The 25,063-nt window shown below is 46.2% G+C and overlaps 1 protein-coding gene across 3 annotated transcripts in view; it reads left to right on the top strand.

Moving 5' to 3' along the window:
- ANKS3 (ankyrin repeat and sterile alpha motif domain containing 3) overlaps positions 1-25,063 on the top strand; it is a 134,093-nt gene that overhangs the window by 82,568 nt on the left and 26,462 nt on the right. For 2 of the 3 annotated variants that reach the window (XM_078663033.1, XM_078663034.1), the window contains exon 9: positions 941-1,056. In XM_078663033.1, the coding sequence (XP_078519159.1) occupies positions 941-1,056 (116 nt within the window). The remainder of the gene's footprint in view (positions 1-940; positions 1,057-25,063) is intronic. The other variant, XM_078663035.1, reaches the window with a different exon arrangement.

Genomic DNA, 25,063 nt, shown 5'->3' with positions numbered 1-25,063 from the left:
TGGACAGGGTGAGTTTGCAAAGTAATCAATACATACTCAAGCACGTTATATCAGTTTATTGATGACCTCTGTATTCTGAGACTACTGCACACATGTATGCGGAGCAGTGTCCCATAAGCCTCCATTTCATTTTTTTTGGTTCGGTGCGGCTGTCAAAGGCCAAATACATTTTACCCTAAACCAGTTACACAGCATCCCATGTTAAATAAGTTTTGAGCTTGATTTTGATGTGTTGGCAAATCCTGTTGATGATCTGATCACCAGTGTCAATTGTAGTGATTGCCTAAAAAAATCCACTTTTAGTTAGCTACAGTCTATTCAGGCATCGGAGCTGAGAGCTTTCCATAAAGATTTGGGAAATGGACCGTGTACATGGCATGTGCGAAAGAAGGGTAATTGTTGACCACATATGCCTCTTTGGTCTAATTCTCATGCTATTTTGTTGTATGGTAGTGCTGCTTTTACAGTGTGTGAATGGACAAATTCGAGCTGTACTGCTGTCAAATTGCTGCTTCTGAATGTATTGAGTGGATAACCATATATTTAAAACAATAGCTCATGGAACAAATTAAACAAAGCTTTTAGTTGGAGTCTAGGTTATTTTGTAGTCTGCTGTTAATTTAGGTTGGGTGTTTGGCTTGGACTGTTGGTGGAGTTCATGGAGCATTATGGACTTGGTTTATGCTAGAGGTCTGCCTCATGGGATCTGTTGGCCATGTAGTAAACAATCCTTATTTCATGGACCAACCTGAAAGTAGATTAGAAAATGGATTGGGTTGTAGGCCAACACATTTTAAAGATTTTATATGTCTTTCCTCTTGAAGAAAATCAAACCTTAAGAAACTCGCCAGGTGAAAACAAATGTGATGTTGTTGTTTTATCTAAAGATAGTTTTTTTCTCCTTTACCTTGGTGATCTTGAAATGACCATTCCTCGCAAGAAGAGAACGCTTTCTTCACGAATGATGCTGTTACAATCCGGAGCAGCAGTAGCAGCAGCGAAGGCTTGGCCAAAGCACTAGGTCTTAGCAATGAGGCCTCACTTGAGAGTAATGAGGTGAGAAGAGAGCTCATCTGTTCTGCATTGTTTTCCATAAGTGATGTAATGCGTTTAGCGTTTTAGCTAGATTACAAATTACCAAACGAATATTATCTAGATAGGCACAGTGCTCCTTTACTCATCCCACATTGTATGGTACGAGTTAAGATTAGCGTTTTAATACATCTTAAGTACAGTTGTAGTGGAATGTGGTAAAATACACTGTACACTTTTGTGGGGATGTGATTTTGAGTGAGAACAATGTATTCCTCTCAAGAGATTCTACGATCTAGAGGAAGCATGTATTTATATTTATTGTATTTTTACTGTGCAACTGAAGTCAGTAGCTAGCTTAGTTTCTCTGCTACGACAAGCAAAACAATACATATTTTAGAATTCCGATTAAATCCGGCAATATTTGCAATATAAATTTTGCATATTTCTTCCAACATGAGAGGAAAATCAGTAAAAAAATAAAATTCAGTTAAGTGTTAGAGGTGAGACGTGTTCTTAGTTGACTCCTGTAGCTGCTCACAAGTACAATATAATGTAAGGTGATAGCTAGTTGATTCCAGATCGCTAATCATGCTGCTTCCAGGCATATATTCATTTGAGACTGTTCTCATGCCACATTCAGGCCCTGGGACCCAGAATTGGGAATTCCTAGCACCCCAGAACGAAGTTCCTTTGGAGCACCAGAGGTCACATATAGATCATAAAAGGACTACAACCAGCCACAAATGTGATGTCCCAAAACGCAAGCAAGAAGTTAATTTCAGCACATTGTCAATCTCAGGATGTCTCCAACTGCATGCAGACCCAGCATTAGATCCTACCTCTGGTCCAGAGTGTCCCACTGGGAGTTGATAGGTCACCCTGCCTGCCCTCCTTACCTCGAAACCACCATGATTCGTTATTTCCCTACCCAGCTGGGCACCCGTCAGTTCATTTGTGGCACCCCTAGAGCCCAGCCCTCCAGTCAGTCCCACTCTTCCTCTGGCATCAGGGAGCTTTTCAACTTTCCCTCAGCAAGCACATGGGTCCTTGCCAGCAAGTGCATTGTATATTAAAGTCCAGTTTCCTAAGACTCCGGTTTATGGTATTCAGGCTCTTTCTTTGTTCCTTTACCATCTGTGTGAAATTGTGCGAACAGCACTGTGTCGTTTTTATTGGGAGTTAGATCGATTTCACTATGCTGCCTGTAGGGTGGCTTTGAGATTCCCTTAAATAAATTTGACAGTGAGTGATTCCAGCGTCCGAGGTGGACTGAAGGACTATGTAGCCCCATTTTTGAGAATAAAGCAGAGTGGTTCACTGTTTGCAAAATGATTTTACCAAGTGTTAACAAACTTTTGCACTCTGTCCTCTCAGGTAGTCCCACAAAGCAAACGTTTTATGGTGTAAATACCTCCAAGTATGCTCCACTTTCTGAAACAGATTCCTAGAATACTTTGATTCTGGTCTTCAGTTTGGCCACTTCATCAGTCACTCCTTGTAGGACCTTTTTGGTGGTCTCAGCTCTATAATGTTTTCTTCGGATCTGCGTGTCGCAGGTTCACTTTAATGTTGACATAGTTCATTGCTGCCCTGGAGTCAGTCACAGTCTGCATCACGCCATCGAGAGAAGGTTACGTGTCCTGCTTCTGGGTGCAAGCTCAGCCAGGAGCTGATGGAGGGTTATCTCATGTTGAGGTATTCCAAACATTTAACATTTGCTTGCATGTCCGTGTCAAGGGTCTGTGGTTTTGTTTGTGGGAATTGCTGCCCTGGCAGTCACGAGGAGACACTTTTCTGTGGCACTGTGATTTGTTGGCCTGTAATTCAGATTCTCCTCTAGCTCTGGTGTGGTGGAAATTTACACTGGCCAAATAGGACATGGCGATCTGATGGTTTTCAGCTGCAACTTTTCTATGTCCTTTTGTTTTCTTATAAGAGACCTTATATCCCAAAAGGATGGTAGATGCAGTTCAAGTGGTGTCCCGTTTGTCTGTATTTCATCTCCCTTGGTTAATTGAGGCTTCTTCCTGTCACAGAGCGAGGTTACATACCTACAATATCAACCTTTTGCTGTTTACCAGAACAAGGTTCATATTTCAAGCTCTCTGGTTTGTAGTTTCCTGAAAGGGTTGTAAAACGCCTTCCCTCCCAACGTCGTTATCTTCATTGGGACTTTGATTTGTTTCTGTTGTTCCAAATCAGGGTTCTTGTCGATCCTATACATTAACGCCATTGAAAACTTCTAATGTATTTTTGGTTGCTGTGCCCTCTAGAGGAGCAATAGTCAGAGCTTCGGTCCTACGTCTCCTTCCACTGTGTTCTTGGTGGTGTTGCATATTCAAGATTTAGGTCTAGCTGCTGAGTGTTCTTTTGATATACTGCAATATTGTTTTTTCTAATGTTATGTTATGTTATGTTAACTGCTTTTGTACCGCGCACAGCTGCCCCAGCAAAGGGGCGTCCTGGCGCCCAGAAAGGTAAACACAACATTGCAAATAGCTGCCAAATCAGAAATTTTTATTAAAAAGTACAGTTTTAGTAGCACGTCTAAACTGGAGAAGATCTTCCAGTGCTCGAATTTCAGCGGGAAGAGAGTTCCAATGTTTTGCGGCTACAACTCGAAAAGAGCGGCCGCCAGTCCTACTCAACCGGAAACGTGGAACAACGGACAAGTTCTGACCCATTGATCTCAGGGGTCGAGAGGGAACATACGGGGTCAGTAGATTCATTATTATGGGGGGGTGTTAGACCTGTCTGGATTTTTTGCGTAGTCCCTCCTCATTATTCTTTATTTTGTCCCCTTTTTGCCCCTCATACCCTTAGTATTTTTGTGTCTACTACTTTTTTTTTATAGGTGTTGGTCAAGGGGATAGGTGTTCTTTCTCCCCCCATAATCTTTTACCTCAGGCCCAGAGGCCTGTTCTGACAGGAAAGTTGGAACCACACAAAATGGTGGCTTCCAACTGCCCTAACTGTCGCACTCAGAACTTGGCCATAGCCTAGCATAGAGCATTCCAGAACCTTCTGGTCCATTCTGGACCATTGAAGGGCAGCCTATAAAAGGCGGAATGCGGGGCAGCCATTTTGTCTACCTGTGGAAGTCAGCTGGAGGACAGGCTGTAGCTAAGGTCGGGAAAAGGTTAGACTGAGGGGTGACCTCCTGGACTGGAAAGCTGCCTTATTGGTCCACCCCACTACTCCCCTTTTGGTTACTTGTCCTGGCCCCGCTGTGGGAAGTTACTGGAGACCCTGGGCGCCTAGCTGGCCCCTTGTCTAAAATTATACAGGGACAGCTTCAGGAGAAGGAGACTGCCGCGCTGCGGAGCGCAGTCCTCTGCCCAGTTGATGAGACTTATTGAGGAGTGTGCCTTCTTTTACCCCCAGCCCCTGTCCAGGGACTGGCAACTGCCCCAGGACTGCTAGTCGCCCCCCTGGGGTTGGTGTGTGCCAGTGGGTTTGGATTAGTTCAGCTTTTCATCTGCCTTTCCCTCTCACCATCTGCCCCTCACCTGCCTTTGCTGTCGAGTGCTCGCTATCCTGGTGAGGTGTGGGAGGAAGGTGACGCGATCGCCTTGAGGAAGTGGCTGGGCTTGTTGCCCTCATCCTGGTAGTGCAGACAGGGGGTGTTTGATCCACCGACTGAAGAGGGAAGAGAGCGCCTGGAAGGGATAGCGACTGAAGAGGGAAGAGAGCGCCTGAATGTGGTAGCGGCCCGGAGTCTGCAGCGGTAGTGTTGTGGAGCCGCTAGCTTCCCGCGCATGCTCCGTGAGTAGGCCAGCGAGTTGAGAGCGAGGCGGCGCTTCCTCAAAGCCGCTAATCCCCTGCGCTTGCCCCGTGAGCAAGCTATCGGTCTGGAGAGAGGCGGCGCTTGCGGAGAGATACTAACCCCCGCGTTTGCCTCGTGGTGTGAACGCCTGAAACCCCCAGCGGCCCCCCCCCCCTTACTGAGGAACATCGGCGAGAGCTCCTAACAGCGGGAGCGGATCAGCGCGACCTCCCCTCAGCGCAGATGTGTATTCCTGCGTGGCCAGGCTGGTGAGGAGGCGACGCTGACAGAAAGAACATCAGTGGTGAGCTCCAGCTACCCACAACGTGCTACAAGTAAGGTGGGGATCTGGGGTAGTAGAGACTGGACCACGATACAGGAAGGTCCCACAGCTAAAATACTACAAACAAGTCCATAGTGTGAATTCAGGGACAGGTTTGACTAGACTGTGGTATTGAGACTGGGGGAACTCTCCCAAAGTACTTAAGCATTATACAAGAAAGCCTCATTGGTTATTGAGGCAAGATAAAGTTGCCAGATTAATAAGCTGGGTAATATTGTTGGATATGATGTCTGTTTCCTTTACAGAGGGGGACAAGTGAAGAAGCTAGTCAACAGTGGTTATAAGTAGCCAAAGTTAATTAATGCTGGAGTCTCATTATACCTTTCAGGAATATTTACATAATTGAATGCAGTATACTAATGTTGGTGTCTGATGCAATGTTCTATTGATAATAGCTCCTGAAGCAGGTTCACATTTCTGGAGGTGGCACTACTGATGTACATGACATCCAAATGTGATGAAAGTTACTGTTAATGTGGATTTTTAATGCCAGTTAGCACTGCTAATTAGGTTGCTATTAATTCCATAACATCTGCTTGTGCTTATATTGTGTAATAGTTTTCTCTCCCAAAACTTTAGCAGATTGTTTCACTTGATTGATTGTAAAGTACTGAACTGTAAATTCTAAAGTATAAGAGAACAGAGTATATTATTTTTATAAAGCAGTACTTATTTTCCTATATTTTGGTGTAGCGTTATTTTTGTGTGATATTGCGTGGTTTTACTGTTGAGTGGTCTGCAACCTTAACACTGTGCCTCTGAAATGTATGTCTTGCCCTAGGCCAGGCTACCCCAGGTTCTAACATTTGGTGCCTAGCGGTGGGATACTGACTTGGTTGCAGCTACTCACTAGTAATTCAACGCAATACACTAACCTACACCAGGAGTTTTCTCCTTGCGGCCCTCCTAATTTGAATTTTGTTTTTTCTAAATTTATTTCTGGTGGTGGGTGGAGGTTAACCTCAGGTCATTTCTTGGTTTTCTCCTGTGAGTGATTTTATTCCATGGCAAAGATGGAGTTGAATTTTAAAGAGCTGGAAGCCAATACTGTGGCCCAACTCAGAGATTGGTGTCAGCATCAAGGGGTATTTTTTAATAAAGGTGCCAAGAAAGGAGAGTTGCTGACAAGCATAAGGGCATGGGTGGAAGCTCATTTAAGGGAGGAACCAGAAACTGAAGAGGGTGACGGGGACACTGTCACTGAGGCTGCATTGTTGAACCAAGTGGGAAGTGGGAATCTGCTGACAGGTCCCAGGATACCTTCAAGGGCAAGCAGCAGCGTCTCAGACAGGGGTTTAACTGAAGCCGAGCTAGAAGATAGGAGGGAGGAGAGGAGAATGAAGTTGGAATTAGCTAGGATGGATATGGAAAGGGAGGAAAGGAGGTTAGCTCATGAGCGAACCATCAAGGAGATGGACCTACAAGCCGTACTAAGAAGGTCTCCCAATCCTGATAATGGTGGCAGCGAAAATAAAGTGAACACCAGGGAATCCAGACCCTATTTACCCAAAGATGTCATTGCTAGCTACACCCCAGGTGATGACATTGCCAAATGGTTGGCCGCCTACGAAGTTTCTTTAAGGGCTCACGGGATCTTAGAAACTCACTGGGGAGGTGGGCTGTATAAATACATGCCACCTGCTGGCAGAGACACCTTGTTGGCTCTGGAGCAGGATGAGCAAACCCACTACCCTGCAATGAAGGTGGCACTGGTGAAAAAGTTTGGACTTACCCCTGAAAGGTACAGACAGAAATTCAGGGGATGTCACAAAATGAGTACCCAGAATTGGGTAGACTTTTTAGACTACGCCAAGAAAGCTTTGGAGGGTTGGGTCAAGGGCAGCGAGGTGAAAGATTATGAGGGGCTGTACAATCTATTTTTGAAAGAACACCTCCTCGAGAAATGTTTTCCCGAGTTGCGCCAACACCTGGTGGACAGCAAGCTGACCGATCCCCGGAAGCTTGCAGAGGAGGCGGACACTTGGGCAAGTACCCGGGTGTTCTCCAAGGGGACTGGAGGGGATTCTCAAAAAGCCGGACAGGGCGCCCCCCCAGAAGAAAGAGGGAGGAGATAAAAAGAAGGAGTTCTCCAAAGGTCCCCAAAATAATTTCCAAGGTAAGGGAGAAGGTTTCACCCCTAGGGCAAACCCGCCCAGAAACCCTAATCCTGGCCAAAGCCAGCAGCCAAGGGTTCCCCACTGTTTTGAATGCGGTGGTGTTGGACATTATAAGGGAGATGTCAGATGCCCAAAGAGACCACCCCCTCCCACCGGAGGAAAGTCACCGGGAGTAGCTAGTGTAGCGCTCGGGGAGGAGTTGCCCTTAGATAAGGGGGGTGAGTGGGCGGGTGTCACCTTAGTGTCCCTGGGAGAGCGGGAGATGGTACCAAAGATCCAGGTGCCCCCAAATACTACAAAGTATGGGCAATGGGTTACCATCAATGGCCAAAGAGGGGAGGCTTTGAGAGATACAGGAGCCAGTATGACTATGGTGAGAAGTCAACTGGTGTCTCCAGGGCAGGTTGTTCCTAATGTACTCCACCCCGCCGCGATGGCTGACGGCAGAATGGGCCACTATCCAGTGGCTGAGGTTCCCTTTGAGTGGGAAGGGGTTGCAGGTTCACTTCGAGTTGCCGTAAGCCCTGCCGTGCCAGTTGATTGTCTGTTGGGCAATGACATGGAGCACAACACTTGGAGAGAGGTGGAATACCGGACGCATTCTGCTATGCTGGGTACACCTGACTGGGCCTGTGTAAGCACACGGTCTGCGACTGCCCGGAGAGGGAGTTCGCCTGGGTTGGAGCCTGGAACAATGGCCCAACCCGCTGCCAAAAAGGGACAGAATCGGAGACAGGGACAGCCTGCTTCGGCTTCCACGCCCCATGTGACAGATCGGCCACCTGCGGTGGTAGGCCAGGAGTCCATGGAGGGGGGAGTAGACTCTCTGGAGGATTTACCCATCCCTGCTGAATGGCATGTGGAGGGAGGTCCTACCAGAGAGGAATTCTGTAAAGGGCAGAGGGAGTGCCCTACCCTTGAGGGACTGAGGCGTCAGGCTGAAGCCCAGGCAGCAGATGATGCTACGGGACACCACCATATTTACTGGGAGGATGGCCTCCTCTACAGTGAACCTAAGGTACCTCTACCTGGCTCATCAAGGGCCTTGGTGGTCCCGCAGCAATACCGAGCCTTTCTGCTGGAATTGGCTCATGCGATACCACTGGCAGGACACTTAGGCCAGGACAAGACCTTTGCACGGCTTGTTCTCCACTTTTACTGGCCTCAGATGAAAGCGGCGTCCAACACATACTGTAGGACATGTGTATCCTGCCAGGCCAGTGGGAAAACAGGGGTGAAGCTAAAGGCTCCCCTGGAACCACTTCCTGTCGTTAGCACCCCCTTTGAAAGGGTGGGCATCGACATTGTAGGGCCATTGGATCCACCAACAACAGCTGGTCACAGGTTTATCCTGGTTCTGGTGGATCATGCCACACGGTACCCAGAGGCCATCCCTCTGAGGACTGTTACTGCACCTGTGGTGGCTAGGGCCCTGATGGGAATCTTTACCCGGGTAGGATTTCCCAAGGAGGTTGTGTCTGACAGGGGGACCAACTTCCTGTCCACTTACATGCGGACCATGTGGAAGGAGTGTGGGGTGACCTACCGGTTCACCACTCCTTATCACCCCCAGTCCAATGGACTGGTTGAGAGGTTTAATAAGACCCTGAAGGGCATGATAAGAAGTCTGCCGGAGAGCTTACGGAGGAAGTGGGACGTCCTCCTACCTTGCTTGCTGTTCTCCTACAGAGAGGTGCCGCAGAAAGGAGTGGGCTTCAGCCCTTTCGAATTGTTGTATGGGCACCCTGTGCGTGGGCCTCTCAGCCTGGTGAAGGATGGATGGGAGAAGTCTCCCAGAAAACCTCCCCAGGATGTGGTGAGCTACATGCTGGCCTTCAGAAGCCAGATGGCCAAGTTGTGGAAGCAGGCTGCTGACAACTTGGAGGCCAGTCAGGCAGTCATGAAGGAATGGTACGACCAAAATGCTCACCCGGTGGAGTTGGAGCCTGGCCAGAAAGTATGGGTGATGGAACCTGGAGAGCTAAGTGCCCTTCAGGATCGTTGGACAGGCCCATTTGAGGTGTTGGAGAAGAAGGGTAAGGCCACTTACTTGGTGGATCTTAAGACCCCGCGGCATCCCCTACGGGTGCTGCATGCCAATCGCCTCAAACCCCACCATGAGAGGCCAGAGGTCATCCTGATGTTGGTGACTGATGGTGCTGAGGAAGCAGAAAGCGAGCCTCTCCCAGATCTCTTTTCATGCCAAGAGAAGGATGGGTCGGTGGAGGGAGTGATTCTCTCCCCATCCCTAACTCCTGAGCAGCGAGAGGATTGCCGCCAGGTATTGGGGCAGTACTCTTCGCTGTTCTCCCTTGTCCCGGGAAGAACCCACTTGTGTACCCATGATGTGGACACAGGAGACAGCCCCCCAGTGAAATCCAAGACCTACAGGCTGTCGGACAAGGTGAAGGCTAGCATCCATGGCGAAGTTGCCAAGATGTTGGAGCTAGGAGTGATAGAACCTTCCAGCAGCCCTTGGTCCAGTCCGGTGGTGCTAGTCCCAAAAGCCGCCCCACCGGGCACCACACCAGAACTGAGGTTCTGTGTGGATTACCGAGGATTGAACTCAGTTACAAAGACTGATGCTCATCCAATCCCTAGGGCGGATGAGTTGATTGACCGGCTAGGAGCTGCCCAATACCTAAGTACCTTTGACCTCACTTCAGGGTACTGGCAGATCTCCTTGACAGATGGAGCAAAGGAAAGGTCAGCCTTCTCCACGCCTGAGGGACACTTCCAGTTCTGTGTGATGCCCTTTGGGCTCAAGAACGCCCCTGCCACGTTTCAGCGGCTGGTGAACCAGGTCCTCTCTGGAATGGAGAGTTTCTCTGCTGCTTACCTGGATGACATTGCTGTCTTCAGTAGCAGTTGGGAGGACCATTTGCAACATTTGCAAGCAGTTCTCCAGGCCTTGAAACAAGCTGGATTGACCATCAAAGCCAGCAAATGCCAGATTGGGCAGGGGTCGGTTGTGTACCTTGGACACTTGGTGGGTAGGGGGTCAGTGCAGCCCCTGCAGGCGAAGATTGAGGCAATCATGGCCTGGGAACCCCCCAAGACACAGACTGAGGTCCGAGCTTTCCTGGGCCTCACAGGTTACTACCGTCGCTTTGTGAAGGGGTATGGCACTATTGTAGCGCCCCTCACAGAGCTCACCTCCAGGAAACAACCTCGACGGGTAGTTTGGACAAAGGCTTGTCAGCAAGCCTTTGAAAAGTTGAAGCAGGCCATGTGTGAAGCACCGGTCCTGAAGGCTCCCGATTTCTCCAAGGAGTTCATTGTCCAAACAGATGCATCCGAACATGGCATTGGGGCAGTGTTATCGCAACTAAATGAAGAGGGCCTGGATCAGCCTGTAGTCTTCTTATCCAGGAGACTGCTTCCCCGGGAACAGAAGTGGAGTGCAATTGAGAGGGAAGCTTTTGCGGTGGTGTGGGCTCTGAAGAAGCTGCGGCCATACCTCTTTGGCTCGCACTTCCTGGTTCAGACTGACCACCGCCCCCTTCGTTGGCTGATGCAAATGAAGGGGGAAAATCCCAAGCTGTTGAGGTGGTCCATCTCCCTACAGGGAATGGACTTCCGGGTGGAACATCGGCCTGGAGTGGACCACGCCAATGCAGACGGTCTCTCCAGGTATTTCCGCCTTAGTGAAGAGGACTCCCAAGGGGTTGGGTAGTTCTCCCCACTTTCAGCTGGGGGGGACGCGTGTTAGACCTGTCTGGATTTTTTGCGTAGTCCCTCCTCATTATTCTTTATTTTGTCCCCTTTTTGCCCCTCATACCCTTAGTATTTTTGTGTCTACTACTTTTTTTTATAGGTGTTGGTCAAGGGGATAGGTGTTCTTTCTCCCCCCATAATCTTTTACCTCAGGCCGAGAGGCCTGTTCTGACAGGAAAGTTGGAACCACACAAAATGGTGGCTTCCAACTGCCCTAACTGTCGCACTCAGAACTTGGCCATAGCCTAGCATAGAGCATTCCAGAACCTTCTGGTCCATTCTGGACCATTGAAGGGCAGCCTATAAAAGGCGGAATGCGGGGCAGCCATTTTGTCTACCTGTGGAAGTCAGCTGGAGGACAGGCTGTAGCTAAGGGTGGGAAAAGGTTAGACTGAGGGGTGACCTCCTGGACTGGAAAGCTGCCTTATTGGTCCACCCCACTACTCCCCTTTTGGTTACTTGTCCTGGCCCCGCTGTGGGAAGTTACTGGAGACCCTGGGCGCCTAGCTGGCCCCTTGTCTAAAATTATACAGGGACAGCTTCAGGAGAAGGAGACTGCCGCGCTGCGGAGCGCAGTCCTCTGCCCAGTTGATGAGACTTATTGAGGAGTGTGCCTTCTTTTACCCCCAGCCCCTGTCCAGGGACTGGCAACTGCCCCAGGACTGCTAGTCGCCCCCCTGGGGTTGGTGTGTGCCAGTGGGTTTGGATTAGTTCAGCTTTTCATCTGCCTTTCCCTCTCACCATCTGCCCCTCACCTGCCTTTGCTGTCGAGTGCTCGCTATCCTGGTGAGGTGTGGGAGGAAGGTGACGCGATCGCCTTGAGGAAGTGGCTGGGCTTGTTGCCCTCATCCTGGTAGTGCAGACAGGGGGTGTTTGATCCACCGACTGAAGAGGGAAGAGAGCGCCTGGAAGGGATAGCGACTGAAGAGGGAAGAGAGCGCCTGAATGTGGTAGCGGCCCGGAGTCTGCAGCGGTAGTGTTGTGGACCCGCTAGCTTCCCGCGCATGCTCCGTGAGTAGGCCAGCGAGTTGAGAGCGAGGCGGCGCTTCCTCAAAGCCGCTAATCCCCTGCGCTTGCCCCGTGAGCAAGCTATCGGTCTGGAGAGAGGCGGCGCTTGCGGAGAGATACTAACCCCCGCGTTTGCCTCGTGGTGTGAACGCCTGAAACCCCCAGCGGCCCCCCCCCCCTTACTGAGGAACATCGGCGAGAGCTCCTAACAGCGGGAGCGGATCAGCGCGACCTCCCCTCAGCGCAGATGTGTATTCCTGCGTGGCCAGGCTGGTGAGGAGGCGACGCTGACAGAAAGATCATCAGTGGTGAGCTCCAGCTACCCACAACGTGCTACAAGTAAGGTGGGGATCTGGGGTAGTAGAGACTGGACCACGATACAGGAAGGTCCCACAGCTAAAATACTACAAACAAGTCCATAGTGTGAATTCAGGGACAGGTTTGACTAGACTGTGGTATTGAGACTGGGGGAACTCTCCCAAAGTACTTAAGCATTATACAAGAAAGCCTCATTGGTTATTGAGGCAAGATAAAGTTGCCAGATTAATAAGCTGGGTAATATTGTTGGATATGATGTCTGTTTCCTTTACAGAGGGGGACAAGTGAAGAAGCTAGTCAACAGTGGTTATAAGTAGCCAAAGTTAATTAATGCTGGAGTCTCATTATACCTTTCAGGAATATTTACATAATTGAATGCAGTATACTAATGTTGGTGTCTGATGCAATGTTCTATTGATAATAGCTCCTGAAGCAGGTTCACATTTCTGGAGGTGGCACTACTGATGTACATGACATCCAAATGTGATGAAAGTTACTGTTAATGTGGATTTTTAATGCCAGTTAGCACTGCTAATTAGGTTGCTATTAATTCCATAACATCTGCTTGTGCTTATATTGTGTAATAGTTTTCTCTCCCAAAACTTTAGCGGATTGTTTCACTTGATTGATTGTAAAGTACTGAACTGTAAATTCTAAAGTATAAGAGAACAGAGTATATTATTTTTATAAAGCAGTACTTATTTTCCTATATTTTGGTGTAGCGTTATTTTTGTGTGATATTGCGTGGTTTTACTGTTGGGTGGTCTGCAACCTTAACACTGTGCCTCTGAAATGTATGTCTTGCCCTAGGCCAGGCTACCCCAGGTTCTAACAGGGGGGCTATGCCTTTTAAAATTTTAAACGCCAGAACGAGCACCTTAAACTCGATCCTCCCAGCAACTGGGAGCCAGTGAAGCGCCTGCAGTGTTCTTGAGACCGAACATCTCCTCGGCAGTCCAACCACCGCTCTTGCAGCGGCGTTCTGTACTCGCTGCAGCCGCTTAACTTCCGCCTGGTTGGCTCCTGCTAGTAGAGCACTGGCATAGTCTATCCTAGAAAGTACTGAGGCCTGAACCACAAGCTGTCTAGTGGGGGCATCAAAAAATTTCAATACCGGTCTGATGCCCCTGATGACACCAAAACAGGAGGCGGCCACCCTCTCAGTATGGCAGGTAAAACTAAGGGTAGGATCCAGCCAGACTCCAAGGTTTTTTATCTCCATGGCAGGAGAAGGGATCATTCCTAACTCGGGGGGCCACCAGTGATCATTCCACCATCCAGGTTGCTTACCAAACACCATAACCTCTGTCTTCTTAGTGTTCAATTGGAGACAGTTCTGATTCATCCAATTGACCACCGCACGAAGCCCCTCGCAAAACTTGAGGGCCTCCACAGCGGAGTCTCCACTTAACGTGACCGCCAGCTGTGTGTCATCCGCATAGGAGACCATTGTCAGGCCCCAGCGTTTGACTACAGCAGCCAGCGGTCTAACGTAAATATTAAATAAAGTGGGGCTCAATGATGATCCCTGTGGGACCCCCATAGTAAGCGGGTAAGAGGTGGATTTACCGGGAGGAATTACAACCTGGAATGATCTATCGGAAAGAAAAGAGTTGAACCAGCAGAGAGCAGATCCCCTAACGCCTACTTCCTCTAACCGCCGCAACAGGATCTCGTGGGACACTGTATCGAACGCGGCACTCAGATCTAATAACAGGAGTGCCGCTGTTCGTCCGTTGTCCAGCACGGAGCGCAGATGTTCAGTCATAAACAACAGGGCAGTCTCCGTGCTGTGACCTGCACGAAATTCGTTTTGAGTGGGATCCAAGATGTTAGCTTTGGCAAGATGGGCAGCCAGGATCCCATTCACATGGGCCTCGGTGACTTTGGCGGCCCACGGCAGCAGCGAGATAGGGCGATAGTTCTCTGGTTTGACCGGATCTAGGGGGAGGGCTTTTTTAGAATAGGCGTTACTACCACTTGCTTCCAGCTAGTAGGCACTGTCCCTGAGGACAGTGACAGATTGATAAGAGCTAACATAGGTGTGCGACATAAAGCCTGCATGTTCTTAAACTGGGCCGGTTTGAGCGGGTCCGCTGGGGAGCCAGATTTGATTTTTTGGATCAGTATATCAAACCCCTCCTCAAAGAGGGGGGCCAGCAGGTCCAGAGTCACAACGTCACTCCTCGGACAGCCATCTGAGGCCGAGTATTGCATACTAGTCGGAAAGGAGCGGTAGATTGCCTGTACCTTTTGAGTGAAAAAGGCAGCCAGACTTTCGCAGTGGGAATCAGTACAGATTTCAACTGCGGTGGCCCTCTTTGTCATGAGGTCCTTTAAGACCTTAAAAATTGATTTAGAGGGATTAGGGCTATTCCGAAACTCCTCCGCATAAAATGTGGCCCGGGCTCGACAGATCGCTCTGTGGTATGCCTTAGTTAAGGTAAGGTAACAGGTCTTAAGCACGGAGTCATAAGTTTTCCTCCAACGCCTTTCTGCTTTCCTACAGTCTCTCTTAAGGGACGCTAGAGTCTCATCATACCACGGGCTATGATTTTTAGTCCGACAGTTCAATCGAACCAAGGGAATTAGCAAGTCCAAGGCCGAGGCAATCCAATTACAGAATGATTCATAGCCAGAATTAACCTCGGAAAAAGAAGGCAGAGGAGACTTCTCTAGTAGAAGATGAAAATCTTCTAACTTTAATTTGTTCCACTGGCGCATACAAGTGAATTTGTTCTGCGACACAAAAGGAGGGTCTGACATAGGGATAACAGCCTTCACCAACATATGGTCCGTCCAGATTAGCTGGGTAGGTGGACCTATAATTATGTCCTCTAGATTGGAGAACACCGGGTCCAATAAATGCCCGCCCTCATGGGTGAAACTCTAACCCTAATGAAAACTCTGCCTTCCTTCATGCTGTGACAGTTGGATTATTTAAATATTAACCTCACTTAAACTCTTTGTCTGTTGACCTCTTCTCGGAGCAAAGGCACAATTAAGGAATCGCAATTGCAGAAGCTAACAGTTAGTCACTTTGAAGTGTTGGTTACTTGGGGCTTACAAAATTATGTTATAATTGCCAACCATGCATCTGTTTCATACTCAGTATTATTAAATTCTGTACTCTGTCAACTCGTGTAAGAAATGAATTGCCATTCCTATTTTATTTTCCCTGACGTGTGATAGTTACAAGCCAGTATATATTTCAAAGCATACTATAGCAATTAAAGCAGCGTTTATCTCGCTCTATATGACCCTTTTTGGCTATGCAGGATTTCTTACAGGTAGATGCCCCTGCCTTATTTGGATTATGGTGGGACGATTGGAACTATGAGGTGTTTTTCCACATCAGAAAATCATGTGCTTGTCAGATTTCATTCAGATGGTAATTCCGGGACACGGAATATAGGTGTATAGCCCCATATTACTCCAGTATTGAAACTTTCATAGATTCACATGCTTGAATCATTCCCCCGTCGTCATGGTGGGAGTCCCCTGTACTTAAAAATAGTAGAGGTAGTAGTAGACTGATAGGTATAGCCTACAAAAGGCCTAGACCTCTTAGTTTATTAACCTATCATAATCTTTATGAAAAAAGAGACCAAACTTTGCCTTAACCAATCAGCATGAATCACCCTCTAGAACACTCCAGAGAGAAGTTCAGTACCTCAGATTTTCTACCGCACGTTGTGCTAGGGAATCTCCTCTGAGTTCTGCTCAGCTTTCCACACCTAAAGACGATTTCTGGACGTCATCCTTCAGGGAAGTGGCTTTATTGATTCATATTTCAAGCAGATATATATATACATATATATTGTGGGTCACAAAATAAATATGTGAAAATCATCCCGGGAGTGCGATATCTTCTTTTTGTATATTTGAAGGAGTGGAGATATAGATATATATATATATATATATATATATATATATATATATATATATATATATATTCACAGAAAAAACCATAGGTTATAGACCATATATAGTTAGGAATTAGCATTTACAAAACCTTGAAAATTCACTGAAAAAACCATAGGTTATAGACCATATATAGTTAGGAATTAGCATTTAGAAAACCTTATTTCACTCACACAAAACCATTGAAATTCCATATATAGTTAGTTGCACTAACTATATATCGCGCACCCGCAATCCACTGCTGATGATGTCACATATTACATCATTCATGACATGGTCAGTGACATCACTGATGACATCACTGATGACATCTCAAATGACATCACTGATGATATCTCTTTTGACATCAATGGTCACATCAATGATGATATCATTAATGTGACAATACAATGCATCTCCTCAACTTTAATATAACCTCTGTTACACCCAGTGTTAAATACAGAGTATAATTTTTGAAACCATTGACACACCAATACTAGTTACTACATACGCATTCACTGATTCCTACGTCTACACACACATTCACTCATTCACCCATACAATCATTCATACATACAATCACTCATCTTTACAACACTATCATATGCACTCATACACCTATACAGACACTCACACTCTGCCACTCATCCATGGAGTTACTCACACACCTAGTCAGTCCTGTAAAGAATCAATCACACTTCCATTTTCTAATCTACACAGTTAAACATAGAGTACCTTACATTTTCAAACATATACTAACACATACTTACTCTCTTATAGAATCACTGATACAAGTACACATTGATCTGCACAGAGTCACACACCTCCCAGCCAGCCATACACACACTCAGTCTCCCATACAAATACTTGTGCAACCAATCAATAACCCATATAGCTACTTATATAGCTACTGATCAACACATGCAGCAGCTTGCACAACAACAGACATACTGATGCACACTTTCAGACAGTTTAGTCACTAACCCGTGCATTTAGTAAGACGCATTTAATCACTCACTCATACAGTCAATCACGCACCTACTAAAACCTTCATTCAGACACTTATACATCCACTCATTCTTCAATATGTAAAACATATTTAAACTTTACAGAAACACATAATCACTGGATGTTGTCATCAGTGATGTCATCAGTGATGTCACTGACCATGTCATGAATGATGTAATATGTGACATCATCAGCAGTGGATTGCGGGTGCGCGATATATAGTTAGTGCAACTAACTATATATGGAATTTCAATGGTTTTGTGTGAGTGAAATAAGGTTTTCTAAATGCTAATTCCTAACTATATATGGTCTATAACCTATGGTTTTTTCAGTGAATTTTCAAGGTTTTGTAAATGCTAATTCCTAACTATATATGGTCTATAACCTATGGTTTTTTCTGTGAATTTCATTGTTTTTTTAACAGCTAATATCTGTAGCTGTAAAATGTATTCTTCTTTAAATCCAAAAATATATTTTATATGTTTATGAATAATTTTTTTTTAAAATATTTTTTTTTCTTCGTTCCCGCTTCGCGAATCGGGAAGCTTCCCGTTAGCTGACCTTGATGCCGCGAAATAGACCGCGAGCCGGTAAACGTTTCTTTACCGCAAGTGCCGCGTTAGAAAACAACATCGTGACGCCTCCCGTCCGCATGACGTTCCACGTTGTCGCGTGATACGTCATATGACGTGCTACGTTAGCGAACTGGTACGCGAAGCGAGTGCCAAAGCGCAGGTTTCTGGAAGCAAACCGGGAGGCCCTGCAAAGCGCTTAACGTAAACACAGCAAGTCATGTGACTTGGTAATAACACTTTTCATTGGTTCATTTCACTTTTGGTTTCCTAATGATGTAAGACTAGGTCATATAATCTAAAATGAACACTTTTGATTGGTTGAGAACTCTTGTTTTTCCCAAATGATGAAAATCCCTCCTTCTTTCCTCACTCTGACTTTCATCATTGTGAGAGAAAGACCCTTTGTGATCACTGAGCAATGGCTTCTTTAGTAGCTTCAGCTGGTGCTTCCCCACCACCTCCACCACATCCAAGGAAGAGTGGACCACCTGCTCAAGTTGTAATTCAACAAGAAGAAGAAGAAGAGGAACAGGAGGACGAGCACGAAGAGAGGCAGTTTTTGCCTGAGCAGCCCAAGACGTCTCACCGGAAAGAAAACTTCATTTGGCAATTTTTTAAAATTCCCAAAGGTCAGAAAAAAGTAAATGCAAGATACGTAACTTGCCTTATATGTCAAGATAGACTGTCCAGAGGGACCGACAAAAAATACAGTTTCGGAAACTACACAATGCATCGCCATATGACTAGGTGGCATCCTAACAACTACAGTGCTGCACAGTTTCGGAACGACCTAGATAATCTCCCTATTATGGCCAGAAGATCTGTTGTACCGGAAGTAACGGGACCAGAGGGCAGGGAGATGGTGCCAAATATACAAATGAGATTTGGTGAAGTAAAACACACCTGCGTATTTTGCGATGGATTCATTTCCTACGGAGAAAGAAGCATCACTCTGATCAACAGAGCTATTGACTATCATATGCAAGTTTGTCCGAAACGCCCAAAATAATAAATACTTCTTTTTTTTGTTTTGTTGCTCCTGTTGAGCCCTTTACAATGAATCGTTTTCATTGCCCCCTCCAAGAAAAACCCAAAAAAATATAAAACTGTTCCGAAAAATTCAAAAACATTAAAAAAATGTTCAGAAAAATAAAAAAAAAAGTTCTTTTCAGAACTACCTCCCCGTTATTAAAAAATTGGTACAATATTTGGAACTGTGCCAACCTCTATTTCTCTTAGTTCGCTTCCTAGTTCGCTCGCTGGTACGCGAACTGGAAGCGAACCAAAAACAGTAAGTATAAGGGAAGGAAACACACACTTATGTTAAAAGAAAGACAGCTATAGGGGAGTAAACTAGAGATACTATTACCCATAATCCACTACTGATGATGTCACATATTACATCATTCATGACATGCTCAGTGACATCATCAGCAGAGGATTGCGGGTTTTTTGGCAACATGCCTTATCCACGGTTTAATAACGCTGCCTTTTGCTTTATATAAGTTTTCAAATTGTATGAAATATATACCAATAGGTCTTTATGAACCTTTAGGTAGTGCTTTTGTTCATGAGGTCTGGTCGCTTCCATACACATACAGATGTTTCAAAGATGATCAAGAAGTTTATCTGAATGGAGAGGAATGCACTGAGACGCCAGATCATTCACTAATGTGTAGGCACATACAGTTACACGATTCATGCAACAAACACCGACCAAATATGGCTTGCGTGTTGCAAGGCACGCCAGTTCCTGCTATCATCCCCACGTTCAAGTTGTTGGAAAATGGTAGTTATTTGATGCTCAATAATGAAGATTGTTCTGAGTTAATTAAAAGTATTCCTTTTATCGTAACAGTAAGTGAACGGGTTATTTGCTGCAGAAATGTTCTATTTCCTCCCACACATGAACATAGGGAGTTTTCAATCTGGCCACAAATACCAACCTTGGGACACGTTTCAACGGCATGACAAGAATAAGAGCTCTTTTGTCTCAGAGAGAGGTGGCCTTGAGTTCGGCCCGTGAAACTTTCGTACTTCACATAGCGAACACCCGTACACAGGTTTGCCTTTCAATTTCAGCAACATGTTTCCGACTATCTTTAACGCATCCTCCACAAAATCCCTGGCACACTTTTTTAAAGTTGTTACCAGTGGTCTCGTGACTTCATTTGAGAAAATCTTTGGAGTCATCCCTGCTCCCTTTCATTCCATTTTCTCCACTCTGGTTCGTGGATTGCATTTTTACTTGCATTACCAGCGGACGCTCTTGTGCTTTTTTACATTTTTAAATATGGATGTCCCTCCTATGCAACCTCCGACCCTGCAGCTGCTGACACTGTTCCGCAATCGCATGCTAGAATATTATGGCACAATGCCGTTGGCGATATTAAGCACGGCATATGGATTATCTTTTCGGTTCTCCTACTTCACCTGTGTCCAGCCTGTATTTCACTGCCTGACCTGTGATTTCGATTGGGCCATTGATTTGTGTCTCTGCGGACCGGTTTCTCCTGACGTCGACTTTAATCAGCTGATGACTCCTATCATTACTCACGAGTTGATTTGTCCTGGCGAAAGGATTATGGCTGTGGCATTGATGCATGGACTACTTGGTCCCTGGAATTTACTGGCGGCAGCACAGTCTTTCTTGGAACACAGCTTTCTTGAAAACCCACCGAGCTGTCCTCTGATGGTGATAGAGGATCCGGTGCTGGGAGAGCACGTATGTTCTTTTCCGCTTTTAAATTGGATGGCTGAACTGTTTTCGGATGAAGACGGTGACTTCCTGTTGGAGGCTGTTGCAGCTTATTTTGCATACACAGTTATGTCATAGACCTTTTTCATGTTTCATATGCTGAGTACTAGCATTTCATTGACAATTCATTGACTTAATTGTCAAGTTTTTATTATTTACCTTGCCTATTGGCTTAAGACTCGATAAAGTACTTGGCTGTTTTATTTTTCTTTAGCATTGAATTTTCCTAGTTTTTAATGCTTTACCTTGCGGACCGTCCACATATAAACTTGCAATCTGCTCTCATGAGATGGCACTTCTATTATCTTATTCAGTTCGTTTCCGGATCATGAGGAGGTGTCATCTAGGTCCTGGATATCTTTACACCGTGTTAAGTTAGCATGGGCTCATTACCGGTTTAAACGCCATTTTTCCTTTTTTGCAACTTCTGCACACGACATTTAGTTGTTGCTTTAGCTTTCCACCTAGTAGTTCATCGTGGTTTACATGAGAATAATATGTTATTGGTCTACTATCTGCTTTACTTGTTAAACTATATCTGTACAGCGAGTGCTAAAGTTTCAAGAACAACACGATACAGAATTGTTATGAGGTCTGATCTCCACGACTTCATACTCATAACATAAGTGCAACTTCTGCCAATTCTGGGCATGAGGCGGGTTTTATATTGCTTTGCCGAACACACATACACAACAGTTGATGCGGTTCACATGAAGAGAGAGCTGGTGTATGCTGATGTGATTCCTTCAAATCTAAGACACTAAAGTATGGGCACGCCCTAAACCAACACAAAGAGACCTTCTTAGCAAATAATATAATATGTGTATTAGGGAGGGTGAGATATAAGCAGCCGCGGGCCGTGGAGGGAGTTACGGTGAGGCAGGGAGGCGGGGAGGGGGAGAAGCAGGGTGGAGCCCTCTCTACCTTGCCCCTCCCCCTCCCCGCCTCCCTGCCCCACCGTAACTCCCTCCACGGCCCGCGGCTGCTTATAAGTGTTGCTAACTCTTATTCATTTACAGCATGTTAACATACTGTCACCATTCGCTTTTTATGTACTAGTAACTATGCTGGTAATTTTGCTACTGATAATATGTGTACTTGTATTCTCCACCCTGCTACTCCCCCTCCCCGCCTCCCTGCCTCACCGTAACTCCCTCCACGGCCCGCGGCTGCTTATAAGTGTTGCTAACTCTTATTCATTTACAGCATGTTAACATACTATCACCATTCACTTTTTATGTACTAGTAACTATGCTGGTAATTTTGCTACTGATAATATGTGTACTTTTATTATCTAAGGTACTACGCCTGAGAAGACGGCATTAGTAAATAAACATTTCAAATACACATGTGTTCTTCTTAACTCCATGTTCTGGTTTCTAAGAAATATATAACGACCGACTGTTCATGAGTTCCACGTATCCTGAGGTACTATAAGTTCATATTATGGATTGTCTAAACATTGAGAGTTTGTTATATCCAATGTGACACTGTACCTAGCTTGCTAAATAGTTTTTGATTACTAACGTGAGTTTTGGGACACCCTAATTCGCCGAGGTTCCAATCCTCTGTCCACAGTTCTGTGTGAGAACAGAAACCCTGCGACAGGGGCACCCCCGACCCTTGCTGGACCTTCATCACACTTGCGATACAACTCCAGCAATGCGCCACCTTTACGGCACAGATACATCACGCATCTGTGCTGTTTTTGCCCCGTGATGCGCCGCATTGTAAATGCAGCACACCATAGGTGACGGAACAGCGGCACAGAATGACTAACACATCCCTGGTGATGCGCCAGTCATCATAAATCTATCCCTATGCTTCTTATCTTGTTAGAGATGAACCGCCATATGTATCATCAAAGTTATTTGCATTTCCTAAATAGCGAACTTTAAGGAATAAATAGCGATTCTTTACCATTCCTAGTTTGCGATGAGCTATTTGCTAATTAGCCGAATGTAGCCCAATGAAGCCCAATGTAGCCCAATGTAGCCCAAAGATGGCCGCCAGACACACAAAAAAACAAATGTAGCCCAAATATCAGCCAGATGTAGCCCAACTATAGCCCAGTGACAGAATGACCAATCAGCTTCGCAAACCTCCGTTACGCGAAGCGGAGCGCTGTTACAGATATATATCTTTTTTTGAACGTTAATTTCTCAAAATCCACTGGAGCACATATATTGAGACCTAGCAAAGGCACATCGGGCTACCAGTCCCTAATATTTTGCCAAGTTTCGTGCAAATCCATTCAGCCGTTCAATTATTATTTTTATTATTTTTTTTTGCCCCGCGGGGCCCTTTTAAAACCTCCACATCAAACCTAGGGGGTCAGCGAGGATCTACTATGCCCCCTTATAGTTATTTCCCCCTTTGTTTTGACCTCCTCTTGTCTCTCGATCCTACCGAGAGACAAGATGGCGGCCGCTACGGACTGTTTGGAATGTTGACAGACGCCGGAGAACCAATCAGCTTCGCTTCACAAAGCTCCGTTGCGCGAAAAGTCCGCGAACCAGAGCGCTAACCGGTCCGCTGTTACAGATATATATCTTTTTTTAAACGTTAATTTCTCAAAATCCACTGGAGCACATATATTGAGACCTACAAAAGGCACATCGGGCTACCAGTCCCTACAATTTTGCCAAGTTTCGTGCAAATCCATTCAGCCGTTCGGGCTAAAAGTGAGGCCAACCGCCCTATGGAAAACTCAATGTTAAAAACACGTTTTGGGACCCCCCTTTTTTCTCGGCCCCCACTGGACGAACCCCCCCCAAATTTTCAAGGGCTGCTCAGAAACAAAATGTGCCATTTTCCTGAAAATTTCAGCCAATTCCGTCCACAAACGCCAAAGTTATTAGACATAGAATTTTCAAAAAACCCATAGAGAAAAAATCCTAACTATATATACCTACTGGCGACCGCCAGTAGGTAATATATATATATATATATCTCATCTCCGACTGAGTCCTGTCAGGCAAGAAAAGCACTCTTCAGAGAGTGTGCCACCTGTTTAAAGAAGAGGCTATATGTGGAAGACCCTCATAAAGAGTGCATTTACTGTTGAAATTAAACCATAAGCGTCAGACTGCAAGATTTGTTGCTTTTTTCAAACAAACTCTGAGACCGTGAGGGACGGCTTCTCATTTGGCTCCAGAAGATGGAAACCAGGTCTGATCCTGTTTCAGACTCTGAGAGTGAGCAGTCTACCTCCTCAATAGGGAGAGGGATTCCTTGCACTCTGATAAGGAACCCCATGCCAAATTTGCTAAGAAATACTCTCAGGATGCTTCCACAGAGTTCAAGAAAGGGTCTCACAGGAGAGAAGAGCCTTCAAAGACTGTATTAGAGCCCAAAATCCAACCTCCAGGGCTAAAATTGACATTCAAAAAGCCTTCCTCACATCTGGCGTCGAGCTCTCTGCCATCTATTAGGGGCCATCAACTCCCACTATCGTGGTCCACTAAGGCCCCGGTTTCGTTGACCATCCCTCTGGCATTGTCAATGAAGATTTCATCGTCTTTAAAAATGAGACCACCGACGGAGAAAACACTGTCGACGAGTGTCGTGTCCTCTTCGTTGGCAGAGAAATCAGTGTCAGCGAGGACACAACAGTCGACGAGAAAGTTGTCGACCAAGACACTACCATAGACAAGACCATGTCATCGACAAAGACCCCTTCGCCGACGGAGACCTAGTCGCCGATGGAGACCTAGTCGCCGACGGAGAAGAAACTTTCACCAGATGGGAACATGTCATCGTCGAGCCCACCACTTTCGGCGACGACACAGATGTCAACGGCAGCCATCTCTCCGTCGAAGACTCCTTCGTCACCAAAATCGCTGTTAGTGGCCAGATCATTCTCGCCTAAGGCTATGGACACATACATAACCCTAGAACATACTTCCCCTAGGAAGATCACTCGTCTTCTGCCCACGCATCTTCTGGAGGAGGCAGATTCTGAAGATGAGGGCCCATTTGGGGATATGTACAGTCTTTTGGACTTGCATGTTAAGTGCCAAGATGACGACGAAGAGGAGGAACAGAGATATTATGGTCAGGCCTATTATAACCAACCTGAGATTGGGCATCAACAGTATTAGCAGGACATGGTCACAATGCTGTCTGCCTTGCTCACAGGTCTTCAGTTTATGCTAGAGGATTACCGCAGGCTATTCCCACCTGCAAGACATATTGCCAAATCTCCACCTCTAGAGGGGTCACCTACACAGCGCTCCACTCCCACAAGGTTGTCCATTCCTAATACTCCGCAGTCCATTCCTCGCCAGGAAGAAATCTCTTCAGATGAAGAGAGGGAAGAGGGAGAACTTCCAGACACAGGCATGGAGTGAGATAATTATTCGATTTCCTTACCTGATTCACCAACACCACCTCAAGTAGATTCTCCGCCAGAGGACAAAGGAGGGTTTCATAACCTTTTGGAACATGCAGTAGAAAGAATTACTTTGCCAATGCCCTCAAAACAGGCTGACTGTTTATTTTATGACTTTGAAG

This window comes from Lissotriton helveticus, chromosome 10 (assembly GCF_964261635.1).
Source record: "Lissotriton helveticus chromosome 10, aLisHel1.1, whole genome shotgun sequence".
In the NCBI taxonomy this organism is placed as follows: Eukaryota; Metazoa; Chordata; class Amphibia; order Caudata; family Salamandridae; genus Lissotriton; species Lissotriton helveticus.
This window is presented reverse-complemented; position numbering and strand designations above follow the sequence as displayed.